We start from the raw sequence: 22,712 nt of genomic DNA on the forward strand, positions 1-22,712 counted from the left end.
ATTAGCACATACAGCCTCTGTTGAACCACTATCACACCTATGTTACATTTTTCACACCTACACGTTGACTTTCTCAAAGGTACACGAGGCCTGTTACTTAAAGGTCAGGTTGTTTGTGAGAAAAACAATTAAAAACATGTGTTAGAAAAACTCATTCCGTGCCAGCGATCTGTTGTGATATATTATGTAACATGAACAAATCCCATTTAGCTGGCGGCCACCCAACGCACCTCGCCAAGTGTGAATACATTTTCAGCCTGATTGAGCAAAGTGTGAAACAAACCAGAAAGCATGGCAGGGTTTCAGAGCATGCTTGTTCATATAAAAGGATTTCTTACAAGAGAATCTGTTCTGAAATGTCCTGTAGCTCTTGCAGTCCCCTCATTGTGAGACGTGGCTATGAAATACACTAGCATGAAACATCATTGTGTGTTTGCTCGTTCACTCACAGAAGGAGCTGCTTTCGTCCTTTGTGCCTTCCATGGTGCCATCCGGCAGCATCTGGAGGTAGAAGCCGTGTCTGCAGTAAAGCCGTGTGACAATGCCCTTCAGCTGGGGCTCTGCAGAGCAAACACAGGGTTAAACACACGTTAGCATCAAGAAAACACACACAAACATTTGTCTGTGCATGCATTCACGCACACAGCTGCCTATTAGCATGCACTTTGACTATACCACTGTGTAAATATCACAACCTGCTTCTTGTTTAGTCAAACAGGGAAGTGTGTGTGTTGGTGTGAATGTGTGTGACTGTGGCCTTCAGCAGGATTGATGGGACCGCAGTGAGTGCTAGAAAAAGGCGTCTTTCACAGACAAGTGAGGCACTCGGGATGTTCGCTCTGTTTGTGTATGCAGGGATGTGTGGGTATGGTGAATGGTAAATGAACTCTGCTCATGTACACACCACATTCATACACATTCATACACTGAGAGGCTGGGATGTAAGCACCCATGAATATTAGATAATCCCATTTACAGCCACAGGGAGCAATTTGGGGTCAAGCGTCTTTCCCAAGGACTCTTCATCATGTGGACCACAGGACCTGGAGTTGACCTTTTGATTAAAGATGTGTGAATCCACTACAGAGCTCCAGCTGTTTTGTAGGTTTCTGTAATAAGTCTACTGCTCAAAAGATTAAAAAAAAAAAAAAAAAAAAAAAAAAAAACCTTAGTCTTCTTATTAAGGCCCATTTATACTTCCTCTATGTACGAAATGTATACGCTCATGTGTCGTTGCTGTTTGGCAATACATCCACCAGGGGTAGCAACCCAGACTTAAAAGTTTATGACAACAAACTGAAAAACAAACATGGCTACTGTGGAGGAAGTATTGCCAATGTACCTCTTGCATTAAAAATAAAAATGGAGGCAGCATTGTAGGAGGTTGATGTACAGATGTTTGAAGGTTTTTTTTTTTTTTCTTCAAAAAGTTCTGCCATTGTTATTTCCTCTTTTTATCCCACTAGAGCTACATATCAGATAGCAACAGCAACATTGCCCCCATGGTTTCCAGTGGTACTGATCTGTTTGGCACGTATCCATAAGCTCTTTGCTACGTTGGCTGGTAGGTGTCAGCCAGTTTACAAAAGCAACAACACGAATGCAAAAGCCACAACACAAAAGTTATGAAAGTACGTTAACGATTGTTTTGGCTTTTCACCTTCAGCTTCAGCTTTAATACTAATGTTATTGATTCATAAAGCTAAATGTAAGATAACATGTTTTGGTGTAAATAAAAAAAAAAGTACTATGAAGGATATTACAAGGTGAGACCCCTATAAAGCTTAATTTATCATAGATTAGGTTCACTCATTCATTCATTTTCTATACCACTTATGCTGTTCAGGGTCGTGGGTGGCTGGAGTCTATCCCAGCTGTCATTGGGTGAGAGGCGGGTACACCCTGGACTGGTCACCAGTCAATTGCAGGGCTGACACATATATAGACAACCATTCACACACACACTCACACCCAGGGACAATTTAGAGTGCTCAATTAACCTGATGAGCATGTTTTTGGACTGTGGGAGGAAGCCGGAGTACCCGGAGAGAACCCACACAAGCACAAGGAGAACATGCAAACTCCACACAGAAAGACCCACCAGCCAGGCTGGGAATCAAACCAGACCTTCTTGCTGTGAGGCTGCAGCGCTGACCGTTGTGCCACTGTGCAGCCCAAAGAGAATTTTTACTGACTTTCCCAACTTTTCTGTGTCCCTTGGAAAAACTAACCTTTTTAACTTCCATTGTGGCTGTACTTCTGTTGTGTTGTGGCATTTGCATTCGTGTTGATGCTTTTTGCATTTGTGTTTTTGATCTTGTATTCATATTGTGGCTTTTGCAAATCATCTGATACCCTTCGGCCACCATACTATGGGAACATGCAGAAATACAGACAGAATGAACGCAGAGCACAGGCAGAAGGCTCGATTCCTATTTGTTGACCATTGACGGGCCTTTAAGAGGAAGAAGTGAGGGCAATCACTGATCTTCAAGTGGTAGAAAATTAGAAAAGAGTTTAGAACCAAGTAGTTGTGCTCTGTACCTACCCATAATAGTCCATGTCTGGCACTTGGTACTGGAATCCCCACCCATAGTTTCGGGATTTAAATCTGTATTTGCATTTACTATCATCTTTGACGTCTGAGAAAAGACCAAAAATGACACATCTGTTGGCTACCACTGACACGATTTTGAAAGACAAATAATCCCAGGGTCAGTGGGACCACCAGAGGAATTAAAAAGGGACCCAATCAGAGCTCTCTTGAAACTTGGCACAGTTGTAAATCTTTTGCATCAGTATGGCGAGTTTTTTCTTTAGCCAGGCGGATGCCTGCTGTGTCTCTTTGCAACTCTCGTAGCATCCAGATTGTGCATTCAGATATGTAATCATTGGAATTTCTACACTACTGTAGATAACAGGGTAATAATGGTGCACACATGGAGGCCTTGTGTGCGGGGACAGAATGACCTCTGAAAAAAGTTAGGAGGAACACATCCCACCCATCCCCTTTCCCCTAAACTGACGCCTATGGGCTTTACAGTGCATGTGTTAAACTGTGTCTCTTAGGGTTTAAAGATTTCTACATTTTGTGTCTAACACACAGTATAACAATAATCTTCAGAGTCGAATGTCTTAACTGATTAAAACCAAGCACAGAGTTCACCGTCTGCATGTAACACATCAAAAACTCCCAAAAACAAAGATGTAAAGCATCATACTTAAAGTTTAATGAACCATCTTCCATCATCTGTTTACTCCTGCTCTCAAACACCAACTGTCGTCATTTACTCAAAGCACTCACAGGCATCAGGCAACCGTTTGTCTCCCTGAACAAACGAGGTGTTTTCTTCCTCCTCCACTCCCACAGATAAGTCTGTGTCTCTTCTTTCTTTTTTTTTAACCCGGTGTTTGTGCTAAGTTTCCTTCACCAAACTGCACGCGCATGACTGAGGGGCTTTTCCACTCTGAAGTGCTGAGGGAGACTAAATAGAGGATCAGAAGGAACATCAGAACGCTGAAGAGTTTCCACAATCAAGTTTTAATGAGAAGTATCAAATATGGATGAAGGCCGAGAAGTACGGGGGCAGTTGGCAGTTGGCCCTGGGTTGACAGCAGGGGTGTGAGACAGAGAGAAGGAATGGGAGACAGAGACTCAAAGAGAAGCAGGATGTGTCAGCTGCATGTGTAGCTTATAGACTCATGCTGGGCTGTGTACTTGAGTAAATATTGACAATCTCTTTAAAGTAACACCAAATTAAGTTTTTCTTCACCCCTGTTATTCAGATGTCTGTTTCAAAAATTATTGTGTATGTAACTTTGTCTTTTTTTACTTATAGCCTCTACATGCTTTCTTTAAGTGCTTTTGAATGCACTGTAGTGTCATTTAATTGTATATAACCTAATAGACAGCTGCCATTGTTGCTGCAGCTTTAAGTGTGACTGAGACATTCTTCAATTTTCTTCATCAGAGACATTATTTAGAGTGAAAAAAAAACATGAAGAAAAAAGAAAATTATAATGCTACGTTCCAGGTCCAGACATATTTTCCCCAAGTTAATCAGTTATTCTCAACTTCAATCCACAAATATTGTTTAGTAAGCTGGTGAGTATCTGCTGGGTGAAACAAGACGTCAGGGTTTCATTTGGCTAGATAACACCCTTAAAGATGCTATGAGGAGGATCTGTTTTTATTGCACAGCCTCGCCACCTTGTGGCCCAAAGTCTCCACATACTGTCATAAATTACTTTTAGCGAAGTGTGTGTTTGTTTTGGAATTAAATGGAGATCGGATCGAAACACATTTTCTTTGTTCAAGACATCTTTTTACTAGATACAACGTCCCGAGGTAAGGTATTTATCAGAACAGTTATGTAGCACTACAATTTGAACAAGACATCAAGCAAGTGTTGTAGTAGCCAGCTATACATTAGCGACATCAGCAGCCAGGTGCTCCGAAGCATCCGTAGGCCAACATGACAACAAGTAAACACTGTCAGTTTGTATGTAGTTTAGTAGCATTTATATTTAGCGCAGCTCTAAGACATGTGTGTAATGTGTAACGTTGGTAAATCCTGCTTGTGTCCTGTCAGTCATCTACCAATCAGAGCGAACCTAACCTCACTCTTCATTTTATTGATAGACTCTCAAGTTAGAACAGACCACTGCAGAATAACTGCTGACTGTGGATTGGAATGAACATTAGCACAAACAGATTAGCTTCTGTGTTAGCCTTTAGCTCGTGCTCTATCTCTCTCCTGTTTATCTTTCTTCTGCTCTTCTGTCCTTTTTCTGTCTGACAGTTAGGCTCCAGTGTCCACCATCACTACAAAATTAATCACAGAAATCGTTTTCAGCAGAGAAAAACACTAATCTCTCTTCTCACTGCTAAACTTCATCAGTCTGCATTGTGTTGTCATAGCAACCTAGACATGCCGTGAATCAGTGTTTCTCTTTTTTTTTTAGACCAAGGACAACTTATCCCCCCAGAAAAATCTTGCGGACCACTTGGTTAAATAGCCCCAGAACTGCACCCCAGTGGAAAAAAACTGATGCTACAACTTACTAAGGTTGCAACTTATTATTTTGATAACTGATAAATCTGCCAATTATTATTGTATTTTATTAAAAAAAAACATACATGTTATTTCTTCAACTCCCTTTAGTCAGAACTAGTATTTTTCACAATTACAGTAAATATGGAGTAAAATGTGAACTCATGGTTTATTGTTTTCTTTTAGAATGAGGGAGGAAATGGACCTGAAAATTTGAATATTACTACATTACTGATATATTTGTCTAATACTTAAAATTGCCAGTCTTTAAATACTTAAGTACTTTAATTAAATGAAATTACTCACCATCCTCCACGTCTAAATGCTTAATTCTGGCTCACTACTTATATATACCCAATGTCACCACTCAGAGCTTCTTTTAAAAAATTAAAAACCTTTTTATGAGGATTGGACAGCATATGTTTGCTACTGTTAAGTTAAGTTTAATTTAAACAAAAAGATTCCACTTATGGGAGTTCCTGAGCTTTCCCTTGTGTCAGTAAATATGTTGGACTAATAACAGTGTAATGTGAGAGGCTGTTAGCCTGTCGGTTATCCCTGATACTTAAGACAGGTATCTGTATGAGAGAGCATGCACGTGATTGGCTAATGGACAAAGGAGGCGGGTGTGTTTGTGTAGCAAACCTGAGAGAGAGAGAATGTGAGAAGAGAGAGTTTCCAAAGCTCTCTACTGCAACTACCGCTTGGTTTGTTTCATGAACTTCTTACACGTGTTTAACAGGATGATCAGAAAGCATCAGGACAACATTTCCCAACATGAAACATATGTGGAGTTTTTAAGCTCCCCTCTACCTCAGGTGTTGGTGTATCACAGTGGTGTTGGTGTATCACAGTGGTGCTCCCATGCTGGACCACAGAATTGAATCACAGTTTGTTTTAGCACACTTTCTAGCTTTACCTGATGTAAACGCCAACACACTGAAGTTTTCTTTGCTGCTGCAGTATTCCACGTGTATCAATCAATGGTTTCACTTCTCTACCACCCTGCTTTGCTCATGTTTACATGTGACGGAAACAGCTCTGCTGCTCTGGGAGGGACGTAATAATTGTGCGACTCTATGCATTGGTAATGAAATTTGTTGTCCCCACTTTTAAGAACCAATTTTGTTGATTTTATCCATTTGTGTAGCAGCTGTACCCCCACCCCTTTTGTTTCTTGAATGTTCATTAAAAAAACAATTTCATCACAGTCCGTGTGGACCACGAGGGGGCGTCGGGGGAACAATACTGGTCCAGGGATCACAATTTGAAAAAAAAACACAGTGCTGCAAATCAATCCAGTCCTGCTCGACCCGATTGGGAAGCTAAAAAGTAGCATTTTGGAATAACCAGTAACCTGTCATATTGGTGCTGATAATCCCATTTTAAAGTGTGGATTACAAACAGGAAAATATCTAGAAGAGAGACTTTTGCAAGACCATTAAGGAACTCCTCACAGCCCCTTTAATAATCAACTTTTTTTTGTTAACATGGACCTAGCGCCTGCTCTCTGTCTGAAAGTGTTGGATTTGTTGAACAACTGTATGACCCTCAATCTCTGTCTATAGAAAAATATTATCTTAAATTACACAGCACTTTTTTTTAACAAGACAATAAAGTGCTTCAGATATAGAAAAAGAATGGAGATGTGTTAAAAGCAGGAAAGATTTAAGACAGTAAACAAATCTGCCAAAAAAAATAACATTTTGAGAAAGAAACTATATGAAACATAACATGAAATAGAAGAGCCTTAGCATCTGCACAGGGTATCTTAAACTAGCCCCTTGCTCTCATGCAGTGACATCTTTGCAGTTTAACTACATGAAGAGGGAGTTGACCTTGACTTGCAAAACTAGCAGACTGACACTTAAAAGCATCAACTAATACATAAACAGATGCATCATAAACTCAGTGCAGCGTGTGATGTCTGTTTCATTTCCTTGTAACCCACGTTTAATCACACTACAGGATGGCCCCACCAAACGTTACCACCACTGATAGCTGTCTCTCTCTCTCCGACAGGCTAACCCATCCTATCCTGAACATCTGGATGTTGTTGAACTGAAGCTCGTTAAAGTCAAGCTTTTATGTCTGTGGCTTAATCCAAGAAATGCTGGTGAGTAATCCCCTCTCTCTCTCATGCCGACAGTGTTCAACAACATGTTTGGAAGCTTTTCATCAGAGGTTCTGACCTCAGCCGCAAGATTGAGTCGCTTTAACCACCAGAAGATAAAAGCTCATCCGCCGTCGTCAAACAACCAGACACAGAAGGTTAAACGTGGAGTGTGGTAATCTGTAATTTCCCCGAGTGTTAATCCCACATAAAGCCTCGGACCACACATCAGTCCATGTGCTGCTTTACACATCTGCTGGGCCGAGCAGAGCAATACACACTCATATACACACAGACACTCTCAGAGGAGGCTGATGTTGACCTTTAGAGTAGTTCAGCGTCAGTATCTCTGTTTGGTAACAACGCTGTGATCCAAAACACTCCACTTCCACGAAATGAGGCCATTCAGGATTACTGATGCAAGAACAGTCTTCTCATATACACACACACATTAACACACACAGGAAACAGCATCTATCACTGAATCTGTCCAGAGGCAAAGGTTAGAAACAGGAGTTTGTCCCTTGAGTCAGATCTGAGGCAGTTTCTCCATTGAACTGAAGAATTAAATACACAGAAACATTCAAATTAAATCAAGAGCGACAAATAAAAAGACAAAACAAGTTAGTTTTTGAGAAAGTAACTAAGCACAGAAAAGAAGAAAGGGAAATATTATTTGGTGGGTTATTTCTTTGAAGCAACAATGCTTCTTGGTGATACATCATATACTGTGCTGCTAAATAGTCTGATGGTTTCACTTTTAAAAGGTGCTGAACAGAGCACCCACTTCCTCTTGTGACTGCAACAAAGTATGAAGATACACCCAATCCGGTCTGGCCTTGCATATTTGATAACCGTAGAGTGACCTGTCTGATGACAAACAATGAGAGCCTGACAAATCCCAATCACCACAACTTGACTGAGTTTAGGTACTTATATAGGTGCCGACCAAATTCTGTCTGTACCAAGTGCCAATTCACGTAAAACCAAAAGGTACCATGTTTAGGTACCTAATCACATCCTTGTGACCCGAAGGAAGTGGAAGAGAAGGTGATTTCCCATGCTGGACATGATCACAGCATTGCAAGTTTATACTTAAGAATAAATCTTTGAGATTTTATAATTAATATTAAAAAAAATATATATTATTATCACATAAACACACACAAAAGTACCAAAAATTGGTACTGTTGAGTACTAGTATCGATTATCAGGTACCAGGCACCAGTTCCATATCATTCCAGTTGTGAAAGTTACCCATCCCTACCTGTGATGTAATTTATACATGGTCTCAGTTCTGTCCATTATGTTCATATTTATAAAATAATTAAAAAAAAAAAAAAAAAAAAAAAAAAAACCTTTGTCTCAAAATTGGAAAAAATGATCATCCCCTTTTGTTGGTGACCTATGAGAGAGGAAGCTATATTTTTTCAGTATATTTTTGCTTTGGCGCCCTCTGTTGGCAAAGATGTACAAGATAGACTGTTGCTTTCAAGACAAATTGACATTTTTCAGTAAAAAATCTCAATCCTGTGTCATTTACCACCAAAAAGTGTCACTGTTGTTGTTTTTATTTGTTTTTTTGTTGAACATTGTAAAACTAAAATCAATTAAGATAAATAAAATTAAGTGTGCTGTCAATCATCTGGTTAAACATCCATCCACTTGATGTGGCTTTGGGAATAAAAACTTACCACACACAAATATATGTGTCAATTTTTTGCTTTTTTTTTTCTTTTAGCTCCATTGTTTTTTTTGTTTTGTTTTTTTAAATAGTTGGTATTAAAATAGTAGCTGTTTTATTGCAGGTAAAATGTGGATTTTTTTTTTAAACCATAGTAAAATTCAAGATCAGAATCAAACACCGTATATTGTATTGTCCTGATTATGTTTATAAAAACAGTCAGTGATGAGAAGAGGATGTCTGCTGTTGACACCAGTGGAGCGTGGCAATATCACACTCCAGCACTCTAAATACTAACTGGTCAAATATAGCCCCCCTATCCACCCTCCCTAAGCTCTTTGAGTGTTGCATTATATATGCTGAAGTCAAACTAGATTTTAGGAAAAATGTGAAAACTTTTTCCCATCATGCATACTGAGGTGACCTGGTGTTATTATGTAACCACTTCCCTTAATGATAAGCACACTTGCATGAAGAAAAACCCATTTCTGGGAAGTGGGAATGTCTAAGTGACCAGTGTCCATTTAAACAGACCTGCATGGATGTGATTGGAGGGGAGCTGACAGCTGATGTTAAACTAATTCTGTTCTTTGTAATTACTATGGATTTTATTCCTGGAGCCAAACATGTTAGTCACTGAACTTGGCTCCGAGCTCGTGAGGTGCATATGAGGTGAAAACACCATCTAACACCTGTCACAAACTGCACAGCTGACTTTGATCCAAATCTAACACTGCTGAAACAGAAGCTGCAGGTAGTGACATCCATGTGAGACATTTTCCAGCAGCCTTCGTCAATTTTAAGATCTGGTTATTAATAAATTCAGTCCAAAACCCTTTTCTCTCTCTCTCTAATTAATGATTAACCTGTTACACTTAGTGCCAAAACAGACCTGGAGCCAGTGTTGCCAACTCCTCAGCAAGAAAAGTAGCCATTGGCTGTCCCAGAAGTAGCTAAATGGCGTTAAATTACGCCATCAGCTGTTGTTTATGACTAGAATTGAACTTTCTTATGTCGATTCTTCTTCTTCTTCTTTTTTTTTTTCGTAAGTCCCTGATAGTGTTCTTCCTTTGGTATTTTAAACTGATGCATAAATAACAGCTGAGCCTGACTGATGTCCTGTGACCTGTAACTTTAAAACTCTGTAGAAATTGTCTTTTTACTTATTAGGTTTTTTTTAACTTTGGCAAAGTGTAAACTGTGTCTCATTTCATGGTTGCCTAATGTCTGCGTTTTTCACATCCTTTTCTTTTGTTTGCTGGTGACTGGACAGTATTAACCAAGAACATAAAGTTGTATTAAAACACAGTTTTTCTGAAGTTTTGACCAATTGGAATCAAGTATTTGACACAGCTGTTGGAAACGTAAACCACTCAGAAATATCCTGTTCAAACATTTAAAAAAAAAAAGTCAGATCAGTAATCTGGGTGAGGAACCTGAGGCTAATACTTAGGCCTTTCTAAGTCTATATCAAGCCAGGGCTTTAACTAAAGGAGCTCTAAAACTCATCTTGACATTTAAAGTTAAAGCTGACAGTTTTACGCATGACATTTTTTTTTTTTTGTCTGTCAGTTTCCAGTTCTTAATGCTTTACTATCAGCAGAAAACCATTTAAATTAGAATGAATACAATGAGACTTAAAGTAATTACTGGTCATGACATGATAAAAATAAAGATATAAGAGGGGAGGGGGGTCCTCAGAAGATCAGCAAAAAAACTCTAATCTTAAGTTTGTGTTTGTGTGTTTGTTTATACAGAAAAGTGTTTGTGCTTTGAATCTCAATAATATCCAATGCCAATTAGAGTGACCTTAATCGAGATCAGGATTAATTTGACTTATTAAGAATTTCAACCAGTAAAGTCACCCTGAACCCTCCAGCTGCCCACACCTCGAGTCAGATGACAACTGGGCTGCATGCTAGCGCTATTTTCCCTCCTATTACTCACACCAGTTCTTAAAGTGTGTGTATGTGTGTGTTGGACACCTTCAACAGAATGGACTTGGCTGAAGAAGCAGCTGTGGGCTGCCAAGGACAATGTCTGTCTGTCATCACACACACAGGCACAGACACAAGAAATATTTCAATCCCTCTGTGAATTTCTGTCTTTCTTATTTCAGCCGTCATGATCCTTGTGTCTGTTTCCATCACTGTGCACAAAATTTACATCCTGGGCCAACATTAAACTATGTGAAGGGGGTACAGGACTGTAGCTTACTATATAAACTATGCTATCATGACAAGTCAATTTCTGACAGATTCCCAATACACGTTTGTTTACGTCTCAAAATGATTTAAAGTACATGGCAGGCTTGGGCCAGCATACAGAATAAATCAATTCACAGGGCAGGATATTTAACTCTTACTGAAGTACAATTGAGTCAAAGAATAAAATATTAATGTTTTGAAGCCACTTTTTTTCTGCATTTGGTGAAGTAGACAAAAAAAAAAAAAAAACTTTTAGGATTTTGGAACTACTGTGGTTACATAAAGACAGCTTTCATTGAGCTGTGTGCACTGCAAAACCAGATGATTTGAGTTTTCTTGAAAAATGCTTGCAAACCAGTTACATTAAAAAAAAGTAATGAAATATGAAAACTGAAGTGAATTTAACTCAACAAGTAGCTCAAGTAGCTACAATTATTATGGAAAATCATTTTATTGAATGTTTTTAATCAAATAAACCTGATTCTTATTTTTTAAAAATGAAAATTAAATGGAGACTTGTTGCCTACAAAAAAATGAAGTTACATTGGCTTGAATATAACAATTTAATGCAACTTGATTAGCCTTTTAAAATTTCATAACATTGGTAACCGTGAGTGAGAAGGGAAGGCAGTAGACACGAGACCCTGCATTGAAATATTGTTCCTCAGGGGGCACAGGTTGTCTGTGCACCAAGGCACTGACTGGTGGTCTGTGCTCCATGGCACAGGGTCTTATACCTATTGATTTTTGCAGTGTGCCTCATGATTAATATATTTATAAATTAAATGTTTGACTAGACTATCATGCTATTTTGGCCAACTCTGAACTTAAGTGTAATATTTTTTTTCTTAATTAATTAATTTTTGACACAGACAGTCAGTCCATACCAGGTAGAGCACAGACAGCTGATCAATGCCACAAGAAGCACAGACAGCTGGTCCATGCTGTGATGCACAAACAGCGTGTCATGTGGAGCACAGACAAGTTGCGCCACTGCTGCATGTCTAGAAGTACAACAAGGTCTCATATCAACTGTGTCTCCTCCTCACTCACGGTTACAAAACTCAGTCACTGAAACTAAAGTTAAATCTACCCAGAAATCATCAGTTTCAACACTGAAAACTCAGACATTTGAGTAATTTGAACTTACTCACAAATATCAAGTTTTCATAGCTTAATCCAATTTAGTAATTTGAATTTTGGGGTTTATAGTGTACAGTAATCAAAAAAAAAAAAAAAAAAAAAAAAACCTGTGACCTAATCAAAAAGGCTTTTAGTCAAAGTTAATATCAAGTGCCAGAAAATAAAAACCAGATTGTCCATCAGCTAATAGACTGGAAAGTAAACCAGGAAGCTACAATCTGTTTGACTCATGGGCCGGTCTTAATCTTAAAGGGGTGGGAAAGAGGATCAATGATCTTTTAGATTTTGGTTGTTGTTTGAAAGTGTTGCTATGTTTAAGGAGACTCAGTCATTTCATACAGGTGAGGACTGACTCCCAGAGGTTGTACCTGTTGAACTGGAGTTAATGGGGACATGGAGGCCTAGGGGTGTAGACCAGACGGAGGTATAGTACAGCAGGTGGGGGTTCAGCAGGTCACACATGTCCAAAGCTGTCCTAAGCTCTTTCTCTCCTCTTTTTGCCTCACCATCTGCCTTCACACTTTCTTACTTTCATAATCCTCTCTACTTTTTCTCCCTCATCCATCCTTTTCTCACCTTCACTTTGCCTTACTCCCACATTTTTTTTTCCCCATCTCTTCACTTTCTTCTCATCCGCCTTATCACATCCCCAAAACTGCCTCCCCAGTCGGAAGGAAAGTCCTTACTTCTGCCCTTTTAAAAAAGTAGAGGAGGGCGGATGTGGAGAAATGAATTATCGATGAAAAGTCGAGGAGGAAGAAAAAAGCATCAATAAATGTCATTAAAAAGCAACTAGGGCTCTGACTGATGGAGTGACATGTCATTTAGGGAGGAGGAGCCGCACAGAGGGAGTGAATGAGACATATAGACACTGTGTGGAAGAGTGGGAACTTAATAAAAGAAGAGATGTGAGTAAATCTCTCTGATTATCTCTCTCCTCTTTATCTGTTTCCCACAGGTAGCAGCACCGTGCCACACTGACGCCTTGTTATTGATGTTTCATTTAGCAAGTTACTCATATTTTTCTTTCAGGCACTCAAGTCTGTCAAGCTCCTGAAGCTGATGGCCCTGCCACTAAAGCTGATGATTATACTTCCATCTGTTTTGAAGAGACGTCATCTTAAGCGCTCCCCGCTCAGTCTGTGTCAGCACAGACGCTTTCAGACTCCAGGAGGCACAGATGTGCTCCATCACTGACACCTCACTGATAAATTATGGTCATTGTAGTTTGCTAACTGTTGCAGCGTTTGGCAGAATTAGAGCTCAAGAACTTTATCTGAAACATCATAGCGGTTAAAATGACGGGAAGCGAACAGCAGTTACACTCCTGTGGTGACACTGGGACACAGCTTTGTAAAAGTGGCTGCTGCTAATGTGTGCACTACATACATGTGCAAGTGAGCGACCACAGTATTTCTTTTAAAGATGCTACGAGGAGGATGTGTTTTGGTTGGACTGCCTTGCCACCTTGTGGCCCGAAGTCTCCCTCGCACTTTCGAAAATGACTTATATTGAGGTGTGTGTTTGTTTTGGAATTAAATGGAGATCAGATTCAAAACAAATTTTCTTTGTTCAAGACAACTTTTTACTGGATACAAAAAGCTGAGGTAAGGTACAAAACTTGACATCAAGCAGCTGGCTATATGTAGCGCTATCGGCAACCTGGTGCTCTGACGTATCTGTAGGCTAACGTGACAACAAGTAAACACTGTTAGTTTGTAAGTAGTTTAGTAGCCGTTTATATTTAGCACAGCCCTAAGACATGTCTGTAATGTGTAACGTTGGTGAATCCTGGTTACTTCCTGCCAGTCATCTACCAATCAGAGCTAACGTAACCTCACTCTTCATTTTATTGATAGACTCTCAAGTTTGAATACACCACTGCAGAATAACTGCTGACTGTGGATTGGAATCAACATTAGCACAAACAGTTTAGCTTCTGTGTTATAGAGTGATACAGCCCGAGCTAAAGGCTAATTATCCTTTCTCCCTTAGCTTGGGCTGTATCTCTCTCCTGTTTATCTTTCCTCTGCTCTTCTGTCCTTTTTCTGTCTAACAGTTAGACTCCAGTGTCCACCATCACTACAAAATTAATCACAGAAATCGTTTTCAGCAGAGAAAAACACAGATCTCTGGGTTTAATCTCTTCTCTCTACTAAACTTCATCAGCAGGCATGGTGTTGTCATAGAGACTTTGATGTGCAGTAAATGAATTCAGTCCTGCACAATTCGATCGGGAAGCTGAGAAGTAGCAATTTAAAATAACCTGTAACCAGCAATATTGGCGCTGATCATCTCGTTTTAAAGTGTGGATTATGATCAGGCATATATCTTGATCAGAGCCTTTTTCTAGATCACTTTAAAACTCTTCACAGCCCCTTTAAACATTAACTGGCAGATTGATTTCCAAACTAATAAAATTACCAGTTTGGGTCCTGCTTTGATCTTTGTTTTTGTTTTTTTTTGTTTTTTTGATTTTTTTAATGCAATTCTAAGGGCCTGGTGTTCCCAAAATAATGGGCACCAAATGGCATGTGCAAACTAAAAAATTGCATTTGCTTTTTAGTAACTGTGGGTCTTGTTTTGAAGAACTTAAGTGAAATATAGTTATTCTTCATAACAATGGATGACAGTGATCTTTAGGCCTTTTGATTACAGAATTGATATCCTAGAAATTTCAAAAACAAATTGAGCCATGACTTGAATCCAAAAACTTTCAACAATTTCTAAATATATATAAAAAAACGTAAAATGAAAACGACAGAGGTAAGTCTGATACTGCCACATCGACCATGTGTAAATCTGGGTCTGGGAGTGCAACTAACAGTTTTACTTTTTCCATAAGAATTAACAGAGCATCATCTCTTAGAAAATCACAGTTAATCACAATACTTGTAAAGCCGAGTCTATCTCTACACAACTTTACAGTATTAATCTCTTTTGAATCATATTTTGGATTTTGATGGACACATTTCTTATTTTCTTTCTGATTCAGTTCAGTGAAGTGAAATAGCAAACACAGCTCCTTACAGCACACAAACTGCAGCATCTCAAACAATCAAAAGCTGAACCAACAATTCTCCAAACCAGATTCAACAATGCTAAACAACATAAACTGTATGAACAAAGGATTTACTGCCAAGCTGTTGTGTTGATCTGTACTGTAATGGCTTCCTAATGATCCAGCTCCTGTGTAGTTTTAATAAGCTAATACACTCCCTCTTCAATGCTCAGTCTACATATAGTTGTTTTTCATGCTGATGGAAATTCGACCATGAACTCAGTTTCTTCCTGTTGCTGCAAACATGATGCAACAGCTTGGGTCCGCATGCAAGTTTCCCTTTGGATTTATAGAAGAAGGTAAACATGTTTGAGGTGGTTTCTTTTTTTCATCACTTTCTCTTCTTGCATGAAGGAACTCAGCTTTGGTTTTGGCTCCTGTTATGCCCCATCTTCTTTCAAAGAAAGATGATGAAATGAATGATCATCTTTGTCAACAAAAGAAAAAAAAATCTTGGACGTGTTGCACTGACTTAAAAAAAAAAGTTGCATTTTGTGTTCATTGATTTCACAATTTTTTGTCGTTGAATACACTTTGGTATCTTACTAGACTATGTTAGTTTCTAGCTGTTTTGTTTGCATGGGCATCAGTCAATGCTGATTATACTGGAATGTCATTAATAGGCCCAATTAACTGACTATCCCTGACAGAAACCCTCTGTGAATGTCAGAATCTTCTTGACAGTGATGAAGGTTTTAGAGGAAGTTTCCTTCTGAAAACAGACGCAGATGCTTCTCGAGACTCATGGGTAATGAACTGGTCAAAGCTAAAGGACTCTTGCTGAAAAGCAGGGTGCATCATCCCCTGTCAAGGAAAAGACAACAGGACCCTTCTCTTAAAATTAAACATGCAGGTGGGGACGAAAACCTTGTCCCAAGTGAAGGAGTCCAGGTATCACAGGATCTTGTTGGAGTTTAAGCTTTCTATTTACAGGTTTGAGGACATTTAAGCCCTCACCTTTAGACACAAGCCATGGGAGGTTGCTAAAAGAATGATGCTGCAGATACAAACAGCTGAAATGAGTTTCTGTAGAAGAAAAACTGGATGGGGTCAGCAGGAGGATTTTTAGGCCGGGGGAAGGAAGTCAATCGAGGTACCTAAGGCGTTGGATAAGAACACCTCTTTAAAACCCCCTTTTAGAGCTGTTCAGTGTAAGCCTGCCTAGTTGGAGGCTCTACCATGGAACCAATGGAAGGATAATACCTAGACTAGGACTATCTCTACTTCTTCTGTGACCCAAGCACTATCAGGTCTTAGTTAAGCGTATGAAAATGGACTCCTGCTTTTGCCCAGATGTTGCCAACTTTAGTGCTTATATGAAATTCACAGAAAACACAAAAACAGAACAAAGAGTACATCTGCAGAAAAGGCTCTGACACAGTAATAGTGTCGTTTGATCAATGTGTTTTCCCCTTTGGCATTTTTCTCATGAAATTGTCTTTATCAAGGGCCTGCAATCCTTTACAGTGGCTTAAAAAATAAATATTATTGAAATTAAGAATTTGTATTTTTCTTACTGAAAGCATTGATGACCTAAGACAGCTGCACTGAATAAAAACATCAATGTGCCAGCTTAATATACATGTTGATATGTGGCAAGACAAGAAACAACCAGATTTTTTTATTTTATTTTATTTTATTTTTTTTATGTTTGCTATTGAAATTTCAAAATTGTATGAAACTTTCGCATATTTTTTAACACTTTTTTTTTTCAATTTCGCAACGTTTTAGGATTCTTTTTTTTTTTTTTTCAAATTTTGCCTTTTTTTTTTCTAAATTTTCTTGAAATATTTGCAAATTTATAACAAATGAAAAACTAAGACACATCTACAATTTTATTTTATTTTATTATATTTTTTAAATACTAGATCTAAACTATGAATAGCATTTCATACACTATATATTCATTATTGTGAAGATGGATCCTTTGAAAATAAAGGTTGTAGACTTGGTCTATATGGTTAGTCTTTGGGACTCCAACCACTTGGGTAAGTTCTGAAACACTTCTTGGTATAGGTTTACAAAGAAAGTTAAGCTGACTAAAACTTCTTTCTTCTTCGTCTTCTTCGTCTTTTTCTTCTTCTTCTTCTTCTTCTTCTTCTTCTTCTTCTTCTTCTTCTTCTTCTTCTTCTTCTTCTTCTTCTTCTTCTTCTTCATGCCCTCCAGACTGCCTTCCTGAGCAGATTACTACATGGTTCTTTGGTTTGGCATACATCTGGGTAAAAATGTTGCAGTTGCTCTGAAACTTGTCACAGATGGGTTATACTGGATTACCTTCAGTTTTGTTCAACTTGTACATAAACATCAGATGTGGTACTCTTTTGTCACCGACCAAATTCTGTCCATAGTACCAAGTATAAATTCACATCAAATCAGACGGTACAATGTTTGGATACCTAAACCTGTCCTTGTGACTGTGTGGGAGTTGAAGAGTAGGTGATTTTCCATGCTGGACATGAACGCAGCATTTCAGGTTTGTAAATACAGAGAAATGAAAATGTTAAATTGAAAAAAAATTGAGATTTTATAATTAAACAAATTATATTTATTACCATATAACCACACCATAATTGGTACCACTGAGTACAGATACTTATTGCCAGGTACCAGGCTTCAGTACCATATCTTTTTAAAGGTTATATGACATCAAAGGTATACTTCTTCTAGTAGGAACACGTGTGACCGGGGAATGAAAATCGTCTGCGACAAGCATACAACAAAATGACGACACCTGGAGCCTCAAATGAGTGGGAGACAATGTCAAAGTTAGACAATATTTCTTTTTACCATTTGTTGTCAAAAAAAGAAAAGAAAAGAAAGAAAGAAAGTCAAAATATTATCACACTTTCAACAAAAGACCAATGTGCCAAAACGAACACTGCAGCAGGGGCTTCTCTTTCCCACTCCATTCAGGTGTTGGGCTGGGCTGAATAGGCATATTGTAACACAAAGCTCTCAGTCAACTGGCTGACAGATTGTTCTTTGTGCTCCGTGACAGGTGGAAACAAAGCACAGTTGAATTTCTCGAGTAATTACTCCTGGAGGCAGAGCAGCGGAGCAGCAGTAATTTACAGTAGCATGCTGCTCATGCGGTAACGTTCGTGTCTGTGCCTTCACTGTCTCCACTCCAGAACAGGAGAGCATGCATGCCTCTTTGTGCACAAACTTGGTGTATTCAGGTTTTGTGCACCATCATTTGGTTGTATTTTTAACCCAACAATCAAGTTTTAATCCCAACATTCTTGGTGTTTCCATCAGCGCCTGGACAAAGGTCATTTCAGTATAATTCTCTTTTTATCAAATAAAGCACTGTGGGCAAATTCCTGCTTGGTTGCTGCTACTTAACATGCTATGCCTTTGCACACTGGTCCCAGAAACACTTCTCAGCTTTCTCCGGAGTTAATAAGCTTGTTACTCCCCACTGACTCTAATATTGTCTTTCTCACCACTGCCACGAGAGCCTGAAGCTATTAATCCATGGACATATGGATTTTACAACTGCTAGTATTTCATCTCCAAGCATTTATTGCAACCAATGGGAAACGCTTGGCGGCAGCCACAAAAGCAATATCACATCCTGTACTGCTCGGAGTGCAAGTGGAGTTTGATATGTAGATTCACTCTCATATAAAAGTAAAGCACAAGTCATATCTCTATTTCTATCATTTGAGTTTGAACTCTACCAAAGCTTAAAAACTTCAGGATCATGACGAAGAGGCCCACATATGTTCTTAATTTTCATACCACAGTCACATTAAGCGCACAGCTAAATTGCATAAAATTAGGGCCTCACAGTGGCCCCATTTGACAATGAATAATGAGGATAAAGGCAGGGAGGGCCTATATGGTAATGGCCATATTTACAAGGACCATCAATCATCTCCAAACCGCCGGCAGTCCCATCCCTCATAGGACGGAGAGAGAAGAAGGGGCGGGCCTGCTTCTCTCTCTTTCACATCACTCCCCTCTCTTTCTCACTTACTGCAGTCAAACTTTAGCTTTTAGGAAAATCAATAATAATGAAAGTGATGGAGTGCAATCCAGCTGAAAGTTTACCAGACTCCTGTGTTGTTATGACATGCTTTCGCTTGTAATTTCAATGACCAATGGGGCGGCTGATATGAATTACCCTGCAGTTCCTATGAGCTAAGTATGATGACTGAGAATAACTGCCTCTTCAGGGAAAGTGAGGTTGTGAAAATCTCATATTGAAGTTTACACTCCAGATTACATCACAGGAATCAATGCACACAAATACAGAGAGGCTGCAGCAAGGGGACTGTTTTTAATATCAAGTTCAAAGCTTTGCACACAGTGGAAGTACAGTTGATGCAATAACAATTTACTGTTAAACTCGTGGCTATGACCATGAATATTTATTTTGGGGTGGGGGCAAAGATAGCCCTTAATGTAAAGGCCAGTTGAGAGGCCTTTAAAGCTGATTTGTGACTTTTCATTTTAAGTGCCAGGGTTTTAGATTTTTGTAGGTTTTGGATGCTGTGGTTAAGCTGATGTAAACATTTAAAGCGGCCAATGAGTCAGCACTTTGCTTTTTAAGTTATTGTTACAGTAAGCATCTTTTCCTCGTTGCCACATGGTGTAGTGCAATCTCAATTAGTCACTTTGTTATGTAAAGCTCTCCTCACAAAACGATCCCTCCATAGTCACCACCTCTTTTTTTAAAGCACTCAACTCCACAACAGTTTAACAGTGTTGTTTTGGTGTGTATTTCTGTACTGTGTCAAAGTGTGATGAAAGCAATGGAGGTGCTCAATGACTGAGCAACTTCCTCTCGATAACTAATGGCTGTACAATTAAAAGGGGGCACAGTGGAGAGGACTTTGATTACATTTTGCATGAAATACAAACAATCTAGGTCTTAAAGGCTTTTTTTTATATTTTCAAACATGGTAATAATTTAACGATTCTAACTGTTACAGTTTACAGTTTCATTTAGCAGACACTTTTGTCCAAAGCGACGTACAACACAGAAGAATTTCGACAGAAGGAAACCTAATTAGTGCAACAACAGTGGTTATTCGGCTGCACGTGTTGCCATTAAATGCATTTATCTATTTATTTATTTTTCATTTAATTTAATTCAATTCAAGTTTATTTATTTATTTGTTTATTTATTTATTTTATAATAATAATAATAATAATAATAATAATAATAATAATAATAATAATAATAATAATAATAATAATAATAATAATAATTATTATTATTATTATTATTATTATTATTATTATTATTATTATTATTATTATTATTTTATTTATTTATTTATTTATTTATTTATTTTTATTTATTTATTTATTCATTTATTTATTTAATTTATTTATTTATTTATTTATTTTTATTTATTTATTTATTTATTTAATTTATTTATTTATTTATTTATTTATTTATTTATTTATTTATTTATTTTCTTTTTTTTTTCTTTTTTTTTGGGGGGGGGGTTCAACAATTAAGCCAAAATACCACAATTAATTGCTGCAACAGCATACTTCAATCTTCAACAACACTCAGTGGTAGTGCTGAAATAACAGCTGGGTCTTAGACCTACCGACTCATTCTTCCCCTGACGACAAAGAGGAGAAGGGTCAGCTTAAGTGCTCAAGTGTTCCTGAACAGATGAGTTTTCCGACATGTCTTAAAAGTAGAAAGGGACTCTGCAGATCGTAAAGAGTTAGGTAATTCATTTCAACACCTGGGCACAACAGAGGAGAAGAGTCTGGCTAGTGATTTGGAGCCACTCTGGGCTGGGAGCACCAGGCGTCTTTCACAAGCAGATATAAAGCATAAAACCTATAATGCCCTAAATACCTCCTCTGTATGGATTACAAACGGTTTAAAAACATGGTAGCTGCTAAGGATAAGACGAGCTACTTTAAATCAGTCTAAAATCTATATTTCTATGACATAGTGGCTTATTTGGTAAAACTGAACCATATCCAGGAGAACTTCAGGTCCCATAAGGATCCCTGAACACTCGGGAAATACCTTGGTATACCTAGGTTAGTAAACCCAGTCCAAGAAATGAGGTAAAGGCCAAAATAAATGTAAATGTGTTTATCTGTCTCTGACGGTGTACCACACCTTCTTCCAGCATACTGCTTTAATCTTTGTGTATTGTGAACCTATTTCTTTGTGATTCAGGCCTTACTATTGGAGTAGCCTCTGTGATGTAACACCTGGCAGAGCATACGTCAGTCCATAATTAAACGCAAGGTAAAATAATCATTGGGAACAAGAAACCTCTTTAACAAAAGTGGCGAATCGCACACTCCCAGGTCAGCACAGACTGAGAGGTTGTGGATTAATTAGAAAAGCAATGGGTGAACTTTTCAGTCAGTGCTTTAAAGCTTAATGATTTCAAACTTAAATGAATGGCCCCATGATTAAGTCTGAGGGAGAACGAAACAATAGCAGTTGTCTGAGGAGAGGGAGTGTACATGGAGAGGAAGATAAGGCAGGAGGGCTAAAGAACAAGATAGAAAATGGGATGAGAAGGAGAGAGTGAGACAGAGACGATGGGCATAAATCAAGAAAGGAGCTGGGAGGGGGGACGATGACACTTTAGAAAAGCTAAAAGAAAGATACCCTCGGGGGTTGTACGGTTTGTAATAGGCAAACAGAGATGTGAAGACGGAGAGAGAGCTAGCTGTGTGAGAAAGAGAGAAGGGCCTGATGAGACGAGCCTCACCTGGATCAGAGAGAAAGAAGTGGGAAGGAGAACAAACAAGTGCAGAAAAAATAAAACGAGAGCAGATCAGAGAACGGAGACAGAGAGCAAGGAAGAAAGTGAGAGCGGGTATCAAAGACAGAATGTGAAAGAGACAGAAAGAACAAAATAGAAAACAGAGGTGAAGAAAAAAGCTCAAACTTTGTGGGTAGTGCATCAGAAGTTAAATATCCATGTCTGTGCTATTTGGTAAGAAAGACAAGCCATCCAAACTAAACAGTGTGCTGATCACAGCTAACCAAAGGGAGAGCTGATGTTTAATGCTTCCTGTTAGCATACAGCGTCATGAGTCTTTCGAATATCATAGCAAGGCTTCAACAGAGGGCTACACTCAAAAAATTAATTCATTGTATGAACTCAAATTGTTGGCAGGATTTCCATCCAATAAATATGCATAGCCCCAACTCAAATGAGTTTCTCCAAATCAATTCTAACAAATAACTCCAAGATAAAATTATTGTACTGGATGAGTGAAATTGTTTTATATTTTGTCCAAGTCAAACCAATTTTACTGAATGAAAATTTAAGGAAACTAGAACCCCCTGAGATTAATACCATTAAAACACACCCACAAAAAGGGAAAAACAAACAAACAAAACAAAACAAAAAAAAAAAAAAAAAAACAACGAAATAAATAAATAAATAAATAAATAAATAAATAAATAAATAAATAAATAAATAAATAAATAAATAAATAAATA

The 22,712-nt window shown here is 38.3% G+C and overlaps 1 protein-coding gene across 1 annotated transcript in view; it reads right to left on the reverse strand.

Moving 5' to 3' along the window:
* Positions 1 to 22,712, reverse strand: part of fgf11a (fibroblast growth factor 11a) — a 154,420-nt gene that overhangs the window by 77,603 nt on the left and 54,105 nt on the right. Inside the window, exon 3 of the mRNA XM_074662254.1 lies at positions 450 to 560. Within this exon, the coding sequence (XP_074518355.1) occupies positions 450 to 560 (111 nt within the window). The remainder of the gene's footprint in view (positions 1 to 449; positions 561 to 22,712) is intronic.

The sequence above is a fragment of the Halichoeres trimaculatus genome, unplaced genomic scaffold (genome assembly GCF_033239565.1).
Source record: "Halichoeres trimaculatus isolate MK-OKI-2021-1 unplaced genomic scaffold, fHalTri1.1 fHalTri1_scaffold_22, whole genome shotgun sequence".
In the NCBI taxonomy this organism is placed as follows: Eukaryota; Metazoa; Chordata; class Actinopteri; order Labriformes; family Labridae; genus Halichoeres; species Halichoeres trimaculatus.